This window comes from Rattus norvegicus, chromosome 15, assembly GCF_036323735.1.
Source record: "Rattus norvegicus strain BN/NHsdMcwi chromosome 15, GRCr8, whole genome shotgun sequence".
Classification (NCBI taxonomy): Eukaryota; Metazoa; Chordata; class Mammalia; order Rodentia; family Muridae; genus Rattus; species Rattus norvegicus.
The window spans coordinates 102,685,178-102,706,063 of record NC_086033.1 but is presented as its reverse complement, the minus strand read 5'-3'; the positions used below and the strand labels follow the sequence as shown (position 1 = coordinate 102,706,063).

Genomic DNA, 20,886 nt, shown 5'->3' with positions numbered 1-20,886 from the left:
AGCACTACTACAGGCCTAACACAATGAATATCTTAGTAGAAAGAAATTAACAAATGAATTGTTCAGATCAATAGGTGTTGAAGGGAAAATTACAACGATAGTAAAGCTTAAATAATTTATACATGGTATTGATTTTTTCATTATATTAATTATTCTTTATAGCACACATCAGGAACTTGGGGAATAAAACCTTCAAAGCAAAGAGATTTATCTGCAATGATGTTTAGGCTTCTACCTAAATGTAAGAGGCAAACAGCGTACCTTGAGAGTCACAAATATTTCATGTTAATAAACTCAACACTTCCAATGCGCCTAAATTCCTCCACATCGTTAACAGTTCTCCTACACAAATGACTTTTGTGGATACCGTTGGAAATGGCAGTAGAGAAATCTTAGAGAAAAAATATTAGAAACAGAAGTCAGCCTTGGAACATTTCTATCATCTCCGTGCTGGAGCCAGAGGCAGGAGGATAGTGAGCTGAGGGCCACCCTGAGCTACACCGTGAGATGAAAGCCACCCTAGGGAGATCTTGTCTCAAGCAAACATGCAAAAGTTACTGTGTATATGGGCAGGTTAATAAGCCACAGGTGAGGGTCTGTGAGGAAGAAAGAGTCCCTGACCCTTGCTAAGGTTATTTTAAGGAGCTGGACTTAAATACATTCGACAAGTACTTAGAACGAGGTACCTAAAACTCAAGGGCTGTATGGCCAGCAGAAGTCACTTCCCAAGGCAATTTTATCACGATAAGAAACATAGGCCTGAGTTTTTGATCTTAGCCATTCTCACTGGTGTGAGGTGAAATCTCAGGGTTGTTTTGATTTGCATTTCCCTTATGACTAAAGATGTTGAACATTTCTTTAGGTGTTTCTCAGCCATTCGGCATTCCTCAGCTGTGAATTGTTTGTTTAGCTCTGAACCCCATTTTTTTGTTTTTTTGTTTTTTTGGGTTTTTTTTGTTTTGTTTTTTTGTTTTGTTTTTTTTTTTTTCGGAGCTGGGGACCGAACCCAGGGCCTTGCGCTCGCTAGGCAAGCGCTCTACCGCTGAGCTAAATCCCCAACTCCTGAACCCCATTTTTTAATAGGGTTATTCGTCTCCCTGCGGTCTAACTTCTTGAGTTCTTTGTATATTTTGGATATAAGGCCTCTATCTGTTGTAGGATTGGTAAAGATCTTTTCCCAACCTGTTGGTTGCCATTTTGTCCTAACCACAGTGTCCTTTGCCTTACAGAAGCTTTGCAGTTTTATGAGATCCCATTTGTCGATTCTTGATCTTAGAGCATAAGCCATTGGTGTTTTGTTCAGGAAATTTTTTCCAGTGCCCATGTGTTTCAGATGCTTCCCTAGTTTTTCTTCTATTAGTTTGAGTGTGTCTGGTTTGATGTGGAGGTCCTTGATCCACTTGGACTTAAGCTTTGTACAGGGTGATAAGCATGGATCGATCTGCATTCTTCTACATGTTGACCTCCAGTTGAACCAGCACCATTTGCTGAAAATGCTATCTTTTTTCCATTGGATGGTTTTGGCTCCTTTGTCAAAAATCAAGTGACCATAGGTGTGTGGGTTCATTTCTGGGTCTTCAATTCTATTCCATTGGTCTATCTGTCTGTCTCTGTACCAATACCATGCAGTTTTTATCACTATTGCTCTGTAATACTGCTTGAGTTCAGGGATAGTGATTCCCCCTGAAGTCCTTTTATTGTTGAGGATAGTTTTAGCTATCCTGGGTTTTTACTCAGGTGACAGCAGATGCTGGCGAGGATGCGGAGAAAGAGGAACACTCCTCCATTGTTGGTGGGATTGCAGACTGGTACAACCATTCTGGAAATCAGTCTGGAGGTTCCTCAGAAAATTGGACATTGAACTGCCTGAGGATCCAGCTATACCTCTCTTGGGCATATACCCAAAAGATGCCCCAACATATAAAAAAGACACGTGCTCCACTATGTTCATCGCAGCCTTATTTATAATAGCCAGAAGCTGGAAAGAACCCAGATGCCCTTCAACAGAGGAATGGATACAGAAAATGTGGTACATCTACACAATGGAATATTACTCAGCTATCAAAAACAATGACTTTATGAAATTCGTAGGCAAATGGTTGGAACTGGAAAATATCATCCTGAGTGAGCTAACCCAATCACAGAAAGACATACATGGTATGCACTCATTGATAAGTGGCTATTAGCCCAAATGCTTGAATTACCCTAGATGCCTAGAACAAATGAAACTCAAGACAGATGATCAAAATGTGAATGCTTCACTCCTTCTTTAAAAGGGGAACAAGAATACCCTTGGCAGGGAAGAGAGAGGCAAAGATTAAAACAGAGACTGAAGGAACATCCATTCAGAGCCTGCCCCACATGTGGCCCATACATATACAGCCACCCAATTAGACAAGATGGATGAAGCAAAGAAGTGCAGACTGACAGGAGCCGGATGTAGATCGCTCCTGAGAGACACAGCCAGAATACAGCAAATACAGAGGCGAATGCCAGCAGCAAACCACTAGACTGAGAATAGGACCCCCGTTGAAGGAATCAGAGAAAGAACTGGAAGAGCTTGAAGGGGCTCGAGACCCTATATGTACAACAATGCCAAGCAATCAGAGCTTCCAGGGACTAAGCCACTACCTAAAGACTATACATGGACTGACCCTGGACTCTGACCTCATAGGTAGCAATGAATATCCTAGTAAGAGCACCAGTGGAAGGGGAAGCCCTGGGTCCTGCTAAGACTGAACCCCCAGTGAACTAGACTGTTGGGGGGAGGGCGGCAATGGGGGGAGGGTTGGGAGGGGAACACCCATAAGGAAGGGGAGTGGGGGAGGGTGATGTTTGCCCGGAAACCGGGAAAGGGAATAACACTCGAAATGTATATAAGAAATACACTCAAGTTAATAAAAAAAAAAAAAAGAAAGAAAGAAACAAAGGCCTGAATGAGACCTTATTCCCAGGCTGCTCAGCCGCGGGCTGAACCATAAGGCAGTGAGCTGGATAGAACGCAAGGGGGTGCTGTGTACGGAGCGGCAGTGGACGCTGTTCTGTTCTCCACGGATGACTCAAAATCCTTCCTGTGACTAGAAGAGCGACACACATGGATCCTAATGGCAGTATGTGTATGGATATTTAACTGGACATTAGTTTTACTACCTATAAATAGCAAGAGTTTGTTCATAGCATTTGACCTTCAGAAGTAAAGCAGTAACTATACACTTCCTGTGCCTATTAGTTTTATTTAAAAATCTTCCAGAGTTTAATGCTGGAATATTTTTTAATTTGTTTTTAATTAGTATACAAAGTAACAGATTTCCTTACAGCATTTTCCTACTTATTCAGCCTTAGTTGATCACACACAGACACAGACACAGACACACACACACACACACACACACACACACACACACACACAATCTCCCTGCCACCAGGCGTATGCCCATTGTTTTTACTTTCATATCACATGACTCTCCTCAGCTCTCTTCATTAAAGCGTCTTTTGTCCCATGTCATGGGCCACTACCTAGGGTTTTGGCCTTTACCCACAGCCACTCCCAGGCAAATACAAAAAAATTTTATAATGTTTTGCATATAAAGATTCTGGGATGTGTACCATAAAGACTAGCATACCCCCTGCAAATACACACAGCCATACTTCAGAAGCCTTTCAAAATCGAGCGTAAGTAAATTCAGAGAATTCCAGATGACCTTATCTCTATTTCCCTCTGTCTTCTCCTCCCCTTTGGCCCCTCTGCTCCCTCTCTCTCCCCACGTTTCACAGAACAAATGCTCATAAATGTTACTCTGAAGACTCTTAGCGCTCACGAGAGGCGGTGTAAGCAACCTAATCCCATAAACACGATTTTGCAGACCATAGCCACTTCTGCACACGGCTTGTCATGCTTTAACTAATATTGCTCTATAACTCTAAATATATAAAATGCCGCACACAGGTGTAATATAAAATGTTATCTACTGTGCATCCTAACACGGATCTAACAGCTCAAATCTGTCACTATTAACTGGCTGGATCAGGTGCATTCTGATGACATGAATCCAAGTTAACACGATTATTTATTTATTTATTTATTTATCTATCTATCTATCTATCTATCTATCTATCCAGCCAGCCATTCATTTTAGCAAATGTCTCTACAGTGACTTTCCTTTTGTAAGGGACTCTTTTCCACTCTCACCATCCTTTAAGTGCATACTGTGTTCTGTGCGGAGGACACGCGTGCAATACAGCTATCTGTTCTTTGTCTCATTCGTTGACAAAGACTGTGGCATCCATAAAACAATGAAGAAACTTCAAACAATTTGAAGACACTGTGTAAGTCACTCTCCGAGTTCGGCCCTTCCATCCCTGAAACTCTGGGCTCATTTCCACCCTTCTCTGTCTCAAGGGAATCCATGCAACAGACTGGCTAACCAGCATCTGTGTCTGTTAGCTTCCAAGTAGAGTCGCTCAGTTTAAGACAATGGGACAAGATGGGCAGGCAAGAGGAGAAAATGGTCAGACATATCCTCCCAACACACTCCCCCCCCCCCCCCGCGCGCGCCTAAATCAGTTCCACAACTCCAGCAGAGGGAGATTTCCACAAACAGCTCTTATCCATATATACCTCTTCTTGGATTTCTCCTACTGAGAGAGTAGATCCTGTTAGCTACCATCATACGACAGGTATAAAAACAGCTTCCCCATTGCTACTTCATATCCAGTTGGTATCCAGTTAGGCTAACAATCTTCCTTTGTTATTAATTAAAAGGGACATGGAGGTCTGAGGTTCTTCTCTTTAAAATCCCAGCTGGTGCCAGACCCTTACTAATAAAGCCAGCAATGCTGTGAAATTGCAACATGTTGCAAAAGAGAAGGTATTTGTTAAAAACTACATAGCAGCAGCATTTAAATAAGTATCCTGTCGGATAGCTTGTAGCCTATTGTAAATACACAAAGGAGACAGAGCCATTACATACAAGATGAAGTTCTGTCTTCTCCATTCAATGTTGCCTCCTTTCTGCTTGTTTTCCTTTGGTTCATCATCTGGATTACTTTGGTCTTTCTCCTCCTCTATCACCATTTATAGTCCACACCATCACTCTGCTCTTTTCTCCTTCCCATATGACCTTGATCTTTACAGAAATACAAGTGTCTTCTCCTCAGATTGCCATTCTCTCACAAAGTGCTAACTCTTTAAAACCATGTTTGCATTTATTTATATGTCTGTTTTTGCTTTAGACATAAACCATAAAAATCCATACAGACTTCTCATTGTGGTCCATCGAATAGGCTTGTAATTACATACTCAGAATATTGAATTCTTTGGAATAATACTCTTTAAATTTAATGAATAAATACCAAGGAAATCAAGGTGATTGACATTCTTGCATTCCTAAGAAATTAGAATGCACAGCCCAACATAAACCCACAGTGTTAGATCAAGGGTTCTTAAAACAAATGACAGTACTTACTAATAAAAGTATGGTTAGATATTAATAATAGCCATTAACTAAAAATATTTATGTGCCCACAGGCAACTAATTCAATTTCACTGCAGGACATTTTCATGTATGAATTTAACTGTGTATGTTTAAACATTTTATTGCTATTTCATTAATTTCCCATTAGAAAAAAGCAGTATGCTTTAGGGGAAACACTTCACTTTTCCATTTAACTAAGAACCCACTGAGTATCCCTAGTACTCTACGAATCAACATTTACTTTAATCTTCTATGGCCATTTCTTAATTTCTATACTATTAGATAAAGAATCCAGACCCCAAAAGGATACCATAGGTTTATCTTTTGTCTCATCTTTACACAATATAGAATGTCTTGGTATGACTTCCCAACTCTGTTTCTAACTCTGTTCTAAGGGCACCACACAGGTTATTAACACTTAGGTTATAATTTAAGGTGTTACACTCCCACCATTCCTGATTTTCCAGAACATAAAGGGAATGCAAAGCAGGTGATCGATAACCCAAGATCACATAACAAGAGGCTGAACCACATTAAAATCCCAGGCATTTGCCTTTGGAATCTATACTCTCAAACTTAAGGTACATCCATGAAAAAGACAGCAGCATTGTTCTCAGCCACTAGAAGGTTCTCATTCAAATCCTCCAGTTAATCTTGAGGACAGTTTCCTAATTCATTATCTCTTCCATTGGTCCCACAACATCACATTCTTCAACCAGACCAAGCCAGTTCAAACTCTACTATCTGGTTTGGCCAGCACTGATCTCAAGTCTAAATATGAATAAGATTATGTAGCTCTCTGTTCACACCAATCCTCTCAGTTCAACCTGATTTTTTAACTAAAAATAAATAATAAAATACCTTTCCAAAATGTAGCGTATCTGCATGAATCACTGATGTCTCTCTCATATTATAAGAGGCAAATATTCCAGAAATAGTCCTTACCTTTCTTTCCTTCCTGTAGAGAGAATATTTTGTGTGTTGTATGGATGCATTACCTCTCAATTATGGCCTATAGAAACAGGAAACAAAGGTGGGATATCCATGAGAGAGTAAGGATTCTGGGATAGAGTCAGGAAGGAGATTCAGTGGGAAGATGTAAGTAGACAGATGCATGGTACCTGAGCACAGGTAGCATGGCAAAAAAATGTAGGTTAAAATAAATCGGATAGTTTAAATTATATCTAGTCAGAGAAGAGTCTAGCCATATGATCAAGGTATTCGTAAATATATTTTGAGTCTGAGTCTTATTTCTGGGAGCATGGGGCTTAAGGAAGGACCTGAGCTAACGTCTATAAAATGGCGCCCAATGTGGGACATGAACCCACAACTCTGAGATTAAACATCTCATGCCCTATGAACTGAGCTCTCCAGGCAAGAGGTCTGGTCTCTTTAAAATAAAAAATAAGTAAAAATAACAACAACAACAACAATAATAAATAATGATGAAAACAAAAAAACAAAAAACAGACCAAAGCCATAACAACATAGGATGAATGGCTGAGAAGGAGATTTCTTAGCCAAGGAGTAAGAACCTGCAGAGAGACAGTACAGAAAGAAGTTTTTTTAAAGAAACCCCTACTAAACCTAAAAGCAAAACACAGAAATTGGGACTTTTCCCATGGGCAAAGCACGGTAGCAGCCAGGCAAAGGTAAGGATACAGCTCCAGGTTACACATGGACTGAGTGGAGCTAGTACAGAGGCTGATGGCAAAACCCATGGAGATTTCCCAGAGACCACAGTTGTGGGTGTTTGGTTCTCTAAAGCTTGACATAGCAGGTAGGCTCACCCCTGTCCTATTGTAAACAATGCTCTGAGCTCATGGCTTTTGAAAACTCAGCTGTAGTTCGTCTGCTGCAGCTAGAATTTGGTGGAAAGTCAGAATGCTTCTCCTTGTAAATAAAGGGATGGAGCCATGGACAGGCTCAAACCAGCATCTGAGCTAAGTAACAGCAGACACAGGAGACAGAGGCAGGCAGATCTCTGTGAATTATAGACAAGCCTGGTCTACACAATAAAGTCAGGGTGGGACCCTCTGCTGATAGATAGGGCCACTAACAAATGAAAGTCTGAAATTAAAAATGCCACTTTTTTTCCTTAGGAATACTATGCAGGTTTTTCCTTAATAATAAATAGAAATGTCCTTAATAAAATAGACATCAATCTTGAAGATATATTAATAGAAAGGGGAATATAGGTATATTTATTCACATAGACATTAATCTCCAAAGAAGATTGAAAGAAATGGGAATTGATATAAATGTCTTTAAGAATAATAGATAATAATTAAATAAACTCAGGACTCTGATCTCAACACTTAGGAGACAAAGGCAGGGACAGATAGGTTCTTTGTGATTTTAAGACCAGCCTATTCTACAGAGCAAATCCAGGTAAGCCCAAGTTACACAGAGAAACCATATCTCAATAAATACTAATACTAATACTAATACTAATAATACAATTATTTTTATTGTTTTAAATTATGAAAATGAAGGTGGCTATAAGTTCTATGGTTGGGATAGTATTACAAATCCTCTATGAGAGAGGCCAAAATAAAGCAGACCTAGATAGAAAAGGGGCTGTTAAATTAGATCAATCTATACTTTTGATGACTTCAGACTGCCAGACAAAAGACAGGCTATGCTGGGAGAGAGGCTCTAGGTTTGTGTTAATAGGAGAGAAAAAGGGGCATTGGACACCTTCCAAACTAATAAGAATCAGATTTGATAGAGGGAGATTGCCTGGAGATCTTGACTGCAGACAGGAAGAAATAAATCAAGAAGACCAATCAGGACAGGTAGTATGATTTGCTGATCCCTCTACCTGGGAACAGCCCTAACCTGTCTGAGACATAAAAATGTCTCTAACCAGAATGTCAACTATACACAGCCAATGGATCCCATTGCCTACCAAGTCCTCAAGAATCATTATTCCATCCTCTCATGAATGGAGATTGATATTGCAGTTTGATTATATGACCAAACTAATGTCTAAATAAAAACAATTGACATTCCCTTGCTCAAAGAGCAAGAAATCATTCTCAACCAATCTGCACACCCTGAAGATTCCATACAAATGCCTTTTTAGCACTATGCATTCTCTTAAGGTTTATATATTGAAGAACAGGAGACCAGGAAGATACCCATGACAGGATTCACCCTCAAGGATACTGAATTTCTGAGACCTGCTGCAAATTGATGCTAGTTCCAGAGACTAGCTTCTAGAACAGCTTCAGACAGGACTGCGAATCCCAGACACCTTGGTTTATCCAACCTTTCATACTGTTTCAATTGGGACTCCTATTAAGCCCTGAAATTTCTCAATACATAGAAACTGAACAATAAGTGCTACAGCTAGCTTTCTTAAGACTGTTTTTCTAATTTTCTTGGTCCCCAAACAGGAATTCTCCACCCCAATTCAACAGGAAAACAATTATAAGAAGACCGTCTCCCAGACCCTTAAGTGGGGTGGATAGTTTGGGTCATTTTATGAATTATGGATATGCTGTCATTTTAGGGGATGACCTACGAATAATTATGGTTTTGGACAGGTAGCAAACTAAACAGGAGTTAGATTCAGGGATTTCTTTCCTCTCCCCTTTCCTTTTCTCTGTCTTTTTGTCTTTCTTCCTTAGGTAGGGGGAAGGGGTTGAGAAGAAAAAGGGGGATATAAAAATATAAGAGACTAGGCAAATAGAGGTAGATTCTTGAATTTGCTCCTAAACAAGCAAACAAACAAACAAAAAAACAGTTTATACCCATTATCTCGCATTGGTAGATCTTTATATTTTGATGCAGAATTGAGGTTATATTTTTGTAACATTGGTACAGAATTTTGTATATTGATAAGTTTTTCATTGGTATAAATATTTATATTTGATATAAAATTTAAGGTTAATTTTGTTACAACATACTGTATATTATGTTTCAACTCCTGAATAAGTAATGTGCCTGTTCAACTCATTTAAAAACTATAAGTTATAAACTATTATGAATAGATAAAAATACAAATTAATAAGTTATAGTAGATACTATTTTAGTTAATTACAATAAAATGGTTTCACGGTTATTCAGATAGTCAATAACTAAGAATAAACAATGTTTGACAATTCATATAGGCTATAAATAAATGGCCATCAAAGCCTCAGAGATCCACAGAAAATGGCACTTAAAAATTATTCCATTATTGAAAGATCTTTTGACTATGAGCCAGGTCTGCTCCTGACAATATCCCTATTCCACTTGAAAGATGATGAAGTTCAGTAAGTTCCATATGGGGTTGCTTCCATTATGGCAAGCTAGCCACTAGGCAAAGAAAAACTTAGGCTTCAACTACAGACACACCCATTCAGAAAGGAGAAGCAGATGCATAGAAGTCGATTGTCAAGCTCTGCCAATATGGGGTAAGCAAGTCCTTCATAATTCCTGCTTCGCATAAGGATATAAGAAGATGTTCTAGGTCTAAGAAGATGTTTTCAGATGGCAATTCAAATTGAGATAGAAATTGAGTTAGGTTACAAGACTTTAAATAGGATAGATAATAGAAACTTTTCCTCAATTGCCCAATACTATGGACTGGACATTGTAAATGTGTATTGTACCTTATAGTTTTCACAATCATTATAATTGTATTCAATTTATATTTGAAAGAAACAGAACCTTTTTTTTTTTTTTGGTTCTTTTTTTCGGAGCTGGGGACTGAACCCAGGGCCTTGTGCTTCCTAGGTAAGCGCTCTACTACTGAGCTAAATCCCCAGCCCCGAAACAGAACCTTTTACTGGACTAAAAAGGGGAATTGTAGAAAGAGTATCTTGTGTGTTGTATGGATGCATTTACCTCTCCATTAAAAAGCCTATGGCCTATGGCTTAGGCAGGAATAGAGGTGGGACATCCGGGAAGCAGAAAGGAGTCTGGGATACAGCCAGGCAGGATATTTGATGGGAAGATGTGAAGGTATGAATGTGGGATACATGAGCACAGGTAACTGGCCATGTAATGTAGGTTAAAGTAAATAGGATATTTTAAGTTATATCTAGTCAGAGAAGATCCTAGCTATATGGCCAAGGCATGTGTGAATACGTTTTGTGTCTGAGTCTTATTTCTGGGAGCATGGGACTGAAAGAAAAAACAGAGGCTAACTTCTACACTTTCCCATTTTTCTTTGGATTATCAGGAGCATACAGCATCTTGCTAATTGTGGATCTCAACTGCTAACAAGTAGAATTTACACCCAAAATAACAGTCATGAAACTAAGTGTCTGATAATTTTCTAAAGGACCACAGTCTTGTCAATTGAACCATAATTTTTAAAGGCAATCTAAAGGCAGGCATTTACTGAGCCTCTTCCACGGTTTAATCTCTTTGCTGAGCACTTCAGGTGTGTTTTAAAAAGTAGCAGTATATGCCACGGGAAGAATAAAAACAACACACTCTAAGCTAACAACATTTGAGTGCATTTCCCAACATATTGTTAAATGCCAAGCTATAATTGATATAAAGTACCATGAGACAATTAAAAACACCAGAAAATTTATATATATATATGTATATATATATGAGTTTCTTGTCTAATTACTTAAATAATAACCCTTCCCGATAATGTATTTTGTAACTCTTAAAGTCACATTAGGTTTTGACAGTCTCAAACTATTTAATTCATTATCAAGCATACATAGCTTTCAAATGCCATAGGTTCTGGTTGTCCTTAGTCAAAGTGAGATGATAGTAATTAGCTTTGTGGAATCATAGAAGAGTCTAAGATTAAGTAAAACCACATCGTTGGCTAAATTTACCTATCTTCTAATTATCTCTCAAACATGCCTGTTTCTCTGAAGTTTAGCCTATCAAAAACCCCACAGTAACCAGCAAGAGAGGGCAAGGAATACATCATCCATTACAATTAACTACTTGCAATTTATATCCTCACCACTCAGAAGACCAAACATGTATAACCTCTTCCAGACTTGTAGCAAATATTATAAGCAGGGAAAAACTCTAAGCAGGGAATTTTAAGGGAACTTAAAATTCATGAACAAGTTAAGTGGATGCAGTATGCAGACAGGACAAAACCTTATCTGTTTAGTTTTACACTGCACACAAACCTTGTGGTAACAGAATTAACCTTCTTGGCAGTTCAACCTTTTTAATTAGAAGAGACAGCAAACTGATTATGCTTTCTAAAGCAGTGCAGGCTGTAATATTCTAGAGTCTTTGAATCAGAGCACTGCAGAAGAGGTATATTTTAGCATGCTGTCTAAAGGCAAAATGGGATGAGGTTTCAAAGCAGCTCTGTCTGTCTATTCTTCTGTTTGTTTTAGGATGAGCTGTGCTATGTTTTCCCATCTTCCCATTGTGTATTTATTAAGAAAACAATCCCATTAATGGACCTCACTGCTTTGGCCTCTGGATGTGTAGAAAGGTCTCTTCTTTCCAACTGTACTTTACCAAAGTTCCCTTGTAGAAATATTTACAGATGCTGGAGCGCTGTCTGGTTCATTTGTAAGCTCACTCGTTCCTTTCAGCTAATAATAGAGAGAGGGGGAGAAGACACCTTAAATTCAGGTTGGATTTGAACTAAGGATTCTTAAAGTAAAAGGCTGTCTTTCCCCAGAAAGGGATTTTATTGCCACGGCTGCCGAGGACGACACCACTTCGCAGAGTCCATGATCGTTGAAGACAGCTACACGTCTTAAAGGTTCTTTCTCAAGTGGAAATCCCACCAGGACTCATCATGGTTCTACATCCAGGGTTAATACAAAACACGTCTCTCTCACTTCCTTCTTTGGAGTACTGAAGGCAGTTTTAATGGTTCTCCTCATGTTCACGGTAAATATTACCAATGCCTTCAGCTGCCAGGAACATGGCTTTCAGGTGCTGTCAGTCAAGATGAATTGTCATTTGCTTGAAAGCTTTACTTCAACTGAATGCAAAGAAGATGCCTGAAGGCTCCTTTCTTTCTCTTTTACTATAGCCTGTACTTGAACACCATTGACAAGCCTGTGGTCTCCCTACAGAACCCTATTCTCCAATCTCACACACTCACCCAGGCACATGCACATACTCGTGCATGAGCACACACACACACACACACACACACACACACACACACACGTCATGGAAGTGGTTCTGTGGTACAAAATGGGGTCACAGAACTTTATTGTCTTTACCACAGTGATTGTCTGAAAAATAGTCACAAGGTCAAAGTGAAATTAAGGTGAGGTAATTTCTCCAAGATTACAAATTGGAGCCCCGCAATGGCCTGCTTCACTCTCTCCCTCAGGAACATTTAGACATGAAAGCCATTTTCCTGTCTCATGTATTGGGGGTGCTTTCCTAGAATAGGCACAGGATGTGGGGAGAAAGATCCCATGTTCCCAGTCATTGCTAAGACATCTCTACATTTCCCTGTTCTGCTGTATACTTTCCTAAGTCAGCAACTCTCCTCCAGTTGAAGTAGGTTTATATCACTTACAGCTCAAAATATTATCTAGTACCAAATTACGGGACATCAGCCATCTTAGTAGGATCAACAGAGCATGAGTAATAAAAGACAAAGATTCCCCTCCTTATTCTACAGAAGAATACGGAAGAGTATCCTCTAGCATCGTATAAGAAAGAGGATGATACCACTTACCAAGGTTAAAGCTGTCTTTCCTAATAGGCAGGCTCACACAAGATTGACACGCTTCAGAACTCCATTCCCAGACTATGGGAGTTCCTGACACATAAGTAGGTTTAAGACGGTCCTCTCCATGACATATGGACAGAGAAGTTACACTAGTCAAAGCACTGGATACAATGACAACAAAGCACTGGATACAATGACAAAATGAAGACTGGAATCCCCGAAGGACACTTCAGGAACCCCATCTCACCTTCTCAGTGGGAGAATACTCATCAAAACTGGGACGGGGGGGGGGGAGTGGTCGTAATCTTTGTGTTGGTTTTTATCTTTTTTTTGTCATAAAATGCTGTGATTCGATTCATACTCAACAAATGGTAAAGAGAATCCTCCTAAAAGACTGAGTTGTTCAGATAAAGGGGAGGGAACATGGTGAAAAGGAGCACAGACTGGGGAGAGAGCTTCCTGAGACTTGAGTTCAGAACCCCAGTGCCTGTATGAAGCCAGGTACCATAGCTATAACTCCAGCATTTCTATGGAACACTCAGAGAGAAGAATCTTAAAAAGCTCACAGGTCAGTTAGCCTGGCATAAGCCTCTGCTAACAAGAGACTTGAGTCAAGTGAGGTAGAGAGGCCAAGAGCCAACACAGTAGTTGGCCCTCTGACCTTCACAAGCACCCTGTGGCAAGCACATGCCCAACCCCCTAACACTGAATGCATGAGTTTTTGTGTTTTTCGTAAGAAGAATGCACAAAACAGTGAGAAAGGATAACATACTGGGGAAAGAACGAAGGGAAAACATCACACACAAAAGAAGAAATCCTCGGTAAGATGATTTTAAAGACAGAGAAGCCATCTTCCCATTAGTTTCCTATCTGGTTCCAATCATTGCCTATGTCATATTCACCTTGAACCACCCCAGGGTCTTACCCCTTCCTGAGCCTATGAAATCCATATGATGCCTCCTTTGGTTGTCCCATGTCCCGTCAGAGTTTGCTATCCCTCTTCTGTCTCTAGTCCAAGTGTTGTTCCCTCTGCTCTCACTACCCAATGAGACTAATTACTATATACGCAGATATTAAGTATTAAGTACCATATACCAGCATACTGTGCTATATACACATACTATGATAGCACATATATATGATAGCACACTATAGACTAGCTATTTATTTCTCATAGCAGTTCTCTGGGGCATCCCAAGTATTACTTACATTACAAGGTGGGGGAGAATTGCAACTCAGACTCAGGGAAAGAACAACTTACTCCTAGTGTGGAAGCCGTGCGAGATCTGCTTTCTTCCAACTCCAGAGTCTTACATTTACCCATTACGTGATCCACAAGGGCATTGATCCTTAAGAGAAACGGGGAGGAGCTGCCAAGAGAGGACCAGAAGCCGAATGCCCAGGGAAATAAAGCCAACAGGCGTCCCTTCGCAATTTTGCTTAGAGTCAGCCCTATTCGAAGTAGAACCTTGTTCCCATTATGTAGCAATAGATTATCTGCCATTTTGCATTGTGGAAATGTACCCTCCATTATCCAGGCTAATCTTGTTGACTGTAGAATGCTGTACACAGACATTACAGTGACAGACAACTAATTCAATCTTCTCTGCTAGCGAGATGCTCCTATTAATGCCTCCTCAATCCCTTCTCTATAGCTTCTGATGTAGGGCACCTCACATATATCACAGCTATTCCTTCCTACAGTATCTGGAAGGAAAGCAATTGAGACTCACTGGGGAAAGGTGCAGAGAGAGAAGGTTACACAACGCGACACAAAACACCACAAAAGCGGAAAGCAAAACAGGCCGGCGCGTGGTGATGACCCGATAACTTGTGGCGCAAAAAGCAAGGGGTGTTTGTGATCCGCTGGTGAATTAGGGACATTATTTGCTTTAGATAGAAACCACATGTTCAAATAGTCAACGTGGGATTTTCCTGTGTCAGGGAGTGCAGAGAGAGTGCACAGCTCCTTGAGGAGAAGACTCAAGGCCTGTGGCCTAGGCAGGGCCTCAACATCAGGACCATCATCTCCTCACCCAGCCAAAACCCAACTACTTCGTATGTCCCATCCTCCGTAATACCTGTAAATCTTCACATATCCACTACCACACTGCTCTATTTTGTTTCTTTAATACTGACACTTACTGAAGGTCATGGGGGTTTGGGTATGTTAATGAAAGACTCCAGTTTTCCAACAATGGACCAAATGAAACAGGCTCCCACACTCTTTAGGATCAACCAGGAACAGATAATATCTAAATCAAAGGCCACACCATGGAGCAGAGACAATCTCACAGAAGTAAAGGTGCTATGTAGATTAAATGTAATACTAGAAGTTTTAAGCTAAGACACAGCGGTGTGTTCTAAAACAGCAGTACTATTAAAATATTTACAGGTACGGACGCCTTCACACAAACTGAAGGAGGAAGACTACTAGTTTCTTATTCTAACCAATTTCTATCAAACAGAGAGAGGAGCAACAGGGAGATAAAGCATTGAAAAACCTGCCAGAGTCAAAGGGAAAAAAAAAATCCTACAGTGAAAGTCCGCTTGCTCTCGGAGAAATGAAGTAGAATTAGATGCCGAGATGGGGGCAAATTTCAGAATCTGGGCAGTTTCCAGTGAACGAAGCTTTTCCATAATGTCAAATGCAAAAAGCTATCTGATATCAACATATTGAGCTGATTGTTTTCAATCCCCATTCCCTCGCACCACATTGTTTGAAACCTTTGAGATAAAAAAAAAAAAAAACCTTCAATAAAGCTAGTGTTCTGATCTTTCACTGATCTTTCAATAGTTCATTCCCTTGAGCATGTCAGGTTAATCTCCAGATGGCAATGGGCAGAACGAGCAACCTACTATGATCGCAAGCTCATGCTTCTCTCAAAGGACTGTAATGTAAGCAGCTGAGACTTCAAACCCTCTCAATTCTCAGCAGCATTCCTGTTTTAACCGGCTCCAGTTCCTCTTGGCTATTAGATCTCGGCACAGACCCAGGCACACAGTAGGCGTTTCACAGAGAATGTTTAAATAAACTATTGGAATGGCTTAAAGGGGAAAGTGGCAGTCTTACTAAGGGCAGCGTGAGTTCGAATCCCGGCATTGCCCAGCAACAAAGACCATCACCAGAATCGGGTAGAACAGTGGAGCATGAATTTACACGTGTATATCTTCAAAGCTGCACCAAGAGGATTGTTCTCTAAACTGGCAAGCAGCCACCCAAGAGCCACTTAGAAGGGGATTATGCTCCAGCCTCGCCACTCCTGAAAAACTCTGTCTGCATTCCCAGTTCCCCCTATTTGCGGGTTTCCACCACATAATTTAAGTTCAAGACTCGACCTCTCTGGTCCAACCCAGACCCTCAACACCCTGGCTATTCCATAGCTGTTCTTAAGTGTCCGCTCCAAATACCTCAGCACACGACGCTAGGCACTGGGCAGAAGGTACATCAGGATGGCCGTGGACACGACTGAAGGTGGCTGGGGGTTGGCAAGAAACAGTGGAGCATGGGGAAGAGACCAGCTCAAGACCCCTGCAGTATCCAGCAGTTTCTTACCCTTCACCCGAATTCTCTGCCCACCCTTTGGAAATCAATGCCAACAGCAAAGGAAGCGCAACGCGGGACTGGCGGGGTCGGGACTTGGGGAAAGGAGTGGAGCTCGGGAAACAGACAGATGCCTGATGAGATGGGACAGTACCTGGTGTGGCTGTGATTGCGGGGACAATCCTTCTTCTCCATGATGGCCGGCACGCAGTTGGTGAGCTCGGTCCAGTCAGCATGCAGCCCGCAGCTCCAGCCGGTGGAGAAGCGGGAGAAGAGCCAGGTCTCCTTCTTGCCCGGCCGGTGGCAGGTGCACTTTTTCTGGCCAGCTTTGCAGCTGCATGGCTGCTCCAGGCGAATGTTCTTCACCAGGTGCCGGCCGAACGTGGTGCCCCCGGTCTTCTGGATGTGCAGGAACACGATCACGTCGCGCCCTTTGATGTTGAAGTCCACGAAGCGGGTCAGGTCCTTCAGGGTGAAGTTGAAGCGCGGCACGAACCGGGGCAGGGAGCCGTTTTCGGGCGCCTCGGGGTCCGGCTCCTCCTCCTCTTCTTCCTCCTCCTCCGGGTCTCCGGGATCCTCATCCTCATCCTCCGGAGCCGCGACCCCACGAGACCCCTCGGGCGGTCCCCGGGGTGGCGGTGGCAGCTGGGGCCGCCGCTCCCACTCATCCGGGGGTGCCTGTGCTCGTCGGGCAGGACTCGGGACAGCGGGCGGGCGAGCCTCCCCGGAGCGGAGCTGCTCCCCGAAGTTGGTGCAGGAGCTGGAGCAGGAAGGGGACACGTACTGGTACATGATGACCACGAAGAGGAGAGTGAGCACCGGCGTCAGCAGCCACTTGTTGAACCTTTCATCCATGGTCCCGCTCTCAGGCCGGCAGGTGAGGTAGCTGCGGCGGCAGCGGCGCGATCGAGCGCCTGCTCGGAAGTTTCGGGGACTCCGGGGCGCGGCTCGGAGCCCGCCGCTCCTCCATGCCCCTACCGCCAAAGAGCGTGACTGTCTGGCTGCCCCGCCGCACTCCGGGGCTGGCGGAGCCGGGGCCTAGGAGCGGAGCCGGGAAGACGGGCGCCGGCGGCGGCGGCTGTGGCGTGGGGCTCCTCGGAATCCCTGGGGCGCCGGGCTCCAGCCGGCTCCTCTCGTGCCGGGGCGCGGCGCTCTCAGGCGACACGAAGCATCCCGCCGCCGGTCCGTAGACTCTCGGGGGTTGGTGTGCAGGGTTCGAGCCCCGGACCTGCCCGGGGCAGCTGCGGCGGCGAGCACAGGGACTTCATGAGGCTCGCCAGGGCGCGGGCCAAGGGCGAAGGCTCGGCCCGGCCCCGCAGCCCCGGCTCTCCTTGTGCGCCGCGCCCCGCACCTTCTCCCGCGGGTCCCCGGGCGCCCGCAGCCCGCCGCAAGTTTGCAAAGCCGCCCCTCGGCGGCGGTGAGCAAGACGCCTCTGCGGAGCCGCCTCCCGGGCGAATCGCACTACTGCTCCGGGTCCGCCCGCCCAGGCGCAGGCAACGCGCACACACTCGCTCACGCGGGCTGGCACCGCCACAACCCGCCAGCCGGTGTGACAAGAGCCCTGCTACCCGCAGCAAAAAAACCTGCCCTAGGTACGGAGCATGCGCCAAAGCCTTCCTCAGCCCCGGAGGAGTTTCCAGGGGAGGAGTCCGCGGCTCCGCGGGGCTCGCGGGAGGCAGCTAGGGGTGGGAATCCCTTCAGCCTGGAGCTTGGGGAGAACTGGCAGGAAGGCTACCGCGGAGCGAAAACAGGCCCGGTGGAGGGCGTTGCTAGCGATGATCTGATTCCTCTAAATCGCAACCTTGGCAGCGTTCTCAGAATGAGAGTGGACAGAAACCTGGTTGGTCTTGTATGCAGGAATAACACCCCTACCGCAGGAAGTCTCACACGGACTAAACGGGGTTGCTTGTCCCTCCTCGGCAGGTACATGGGTTGCAGACTTCATTTACTGTCTCCCCAACACACTCAGACTGATGCTCAAGTTTGTTCCAAGCTTCCTTCACTATGAACTTAGTAGGTCCAACGCTACAACTTTATTCAACCAGCAACCATTAAAAAGCCTGCTCTGTAGAGAGCTTTGTGTTTGGTGCATGGTCCATTTCCATGGCTCCAACCCGCAGTCCTGCAGGATATAAATCCTAAAATCCATTCCCTTAACACAAACTGAGTTCTTCAATGTTCAAGACCCACCTCTTCCCACCCCAGTGAAAAGTAACATCGGTTCTCCTCGCCTTTGTTTCAGAGTGAAGTACTCCTGCATCGTCCACAGAGGTTTTCCTTAAACTTCATCTTTCGAGTATGTAAACTTTGAATTTGACACACCCCCCCCACGCAGAATCCAAATTTCGCTTAAATACACTTCATGATTTTCAGATAATAAATTGATATACCATCCAATTCACACCAATCTGGAGTTCCTGACCCACAATGTGTAGACCTCCTAGGGCTGATATCTGAGGGAAGAGTGGCAGTGGGTTGACAGTTGAGGCAATGCAGTGTGAGTTACTGACCCAGACTAAAGGTGTCCCCACTAGTTACCAGACACAGACAGACCCCATCTGTGGTAGCCCACACCCGGCACATCAGCTACTGTCTCCTTGGGGGCGCTGTGAGGCACTTGTTTCTTCCTGAGAGCTGTGCTGGCCTCTCTGTCAAATCCCCAGGTACAACCATCGCTTCAAATCCAGATCTCCTTCAGGAACGCCAAAACTTGCTCCTCGGAGGTTATTTTTATTATTCTAGACAGGTGGAGTTCTTCTCAACAAAATGTTCCTCCTCTGCTTCCAGCCGTTTTCCACTTCATGAGCTGCTGCGGTACTAAGTGTTGTTGATACTGTCCAAGTCCTCGTTCCTAAGAAAGATGTTAGATACAATGATTCCACTTCTCTAAAGCTCTCTGAGCTCCATTCTCTCTCACCCAAGCTTAAATGCCCCGTTAGTGACATCACATGACACTCCAAAACAAGAAATCGTGCTTTTTAAAAAGCCAAGCCCAGTAAAGCCCAGCAATTATTCCCTAGGTGCATCGAATCGACAGGGACTTTTTTAAAGGCTAGAGATTGATTCCGGCCTTAAAGTGCATACACAGGTCCTAGGTTTTGATTTCCAGAGCTAATTATTCTTAAAGCTGGGCATGACGACCAGTGCGCCTCATCTCAGCGTCTCTGCTAAGGAAGCAGAGTCAAGAGACACACAGATCACCAGGACTCTCATCACCAGCCAGCTTAGCCTGCTCTGCAAGTTCCAGGCCAGTGATGGACTCCGTCCCAGAGGGACAACATCCCAAGGTGTCCTCTGACCTCCACCTGCACGAGCACGCCAGAACGCATGGTGGAGTGGGAACATTTCACTTCAGCTAAAAATAAAAAATAAGTCATGATGCCTTTGTACATTTTATTTGAGAAATATCCCATTTTCTACTATATGTCTTGATATTGCATAGCTAAGAAGAGTCTTTATACCCAAATGAGTTGTCGGAGCGTCGGTGGTAATCCGCAGGGTGGAAAGGCACTTTCTTCCCCCTCTTCTCATTTGCTCTTCAGAGGATTGATAGCACCTCATTTCTGAGATGAGGAAACTGAACCAAGGAAAGCCAGGTTAGAGCAAAGTCAAAAGTAGAAACTTCTAGCACCCTGAGATTCGTTCAAGCCACCACCACCGAGGAGATCCACAGAACAACAGAATCACACCTCACAGCTTCCTCCCTCCCCTCCTGAGACCCTGCGAGGCAGGAGCAGTGCTACAGAACGATTAAGTTGTTCTCCCTCTCCCTGTGGCCTGCCAGGAGAAGCAGAGGGATGCTTTGGTACCTAGTCAGAGTTTCCAGATAAACAAGGGAGGGGCAGTGCCAATCATAGATCGATGGCGTCATTACTAAAGTAGACCGTTTGTGAGAATTTCAGAAGAAAATGTTGTAAAGAAAAAAAAAACACCTCTGCTGTTCATAACTTATGTGCCCATAAGTATGTTTGTCCTCATAGCAGTATTCAGAAAAAAAAAATTACCCCATAATCCTATAAAAATCTACTCTGTTATTGTTTTTACCTTCAGTAAAATAGATAACAGGGTGCCACCATTTCCTTGAGATAATTGGAGGGGAAAACAATGCCCGGATTCAAAGCATTGGCATACGTAATTCAGGCTGTGCTCAGAAACTCCTGTCTAATGATAGGTAACTGCGGTTGGGTAAACACTGCGCCTGTCCCAGGTGTGATCTCTCGAGCACCGCAGCAGAACTTGCC

At 43.4% G+C, this 20,886-nt stretch overlaps 1 protein-coding gene across 1 annotated transcript in view; it reads right to left on the bottom strand.

The window, feature by feature from the left end:
• The window catches only part of Hs6st3 (heparan sulfate 6-O-sulfotransferase 3), a 719,306-nt gene extending 701,662 nt beyond the window's left edge, over positions 1–17,644 (bottom strand). Inside the window, exon 1 of the mRNA NM_001271404.1 lies at positions 16,800–17,644. Coding sequence (NP_001258333.1) covers positions 16,800–17,500 — 701 coding nt within the window. The 5' untranslated portion in view covers positions 17,501–17,644. The remainder of the gene's footprint in view (positions 1–16,799) is intronic.
• Positions 17,645–20,886: the final 3,242 nt, after the last annotated feature.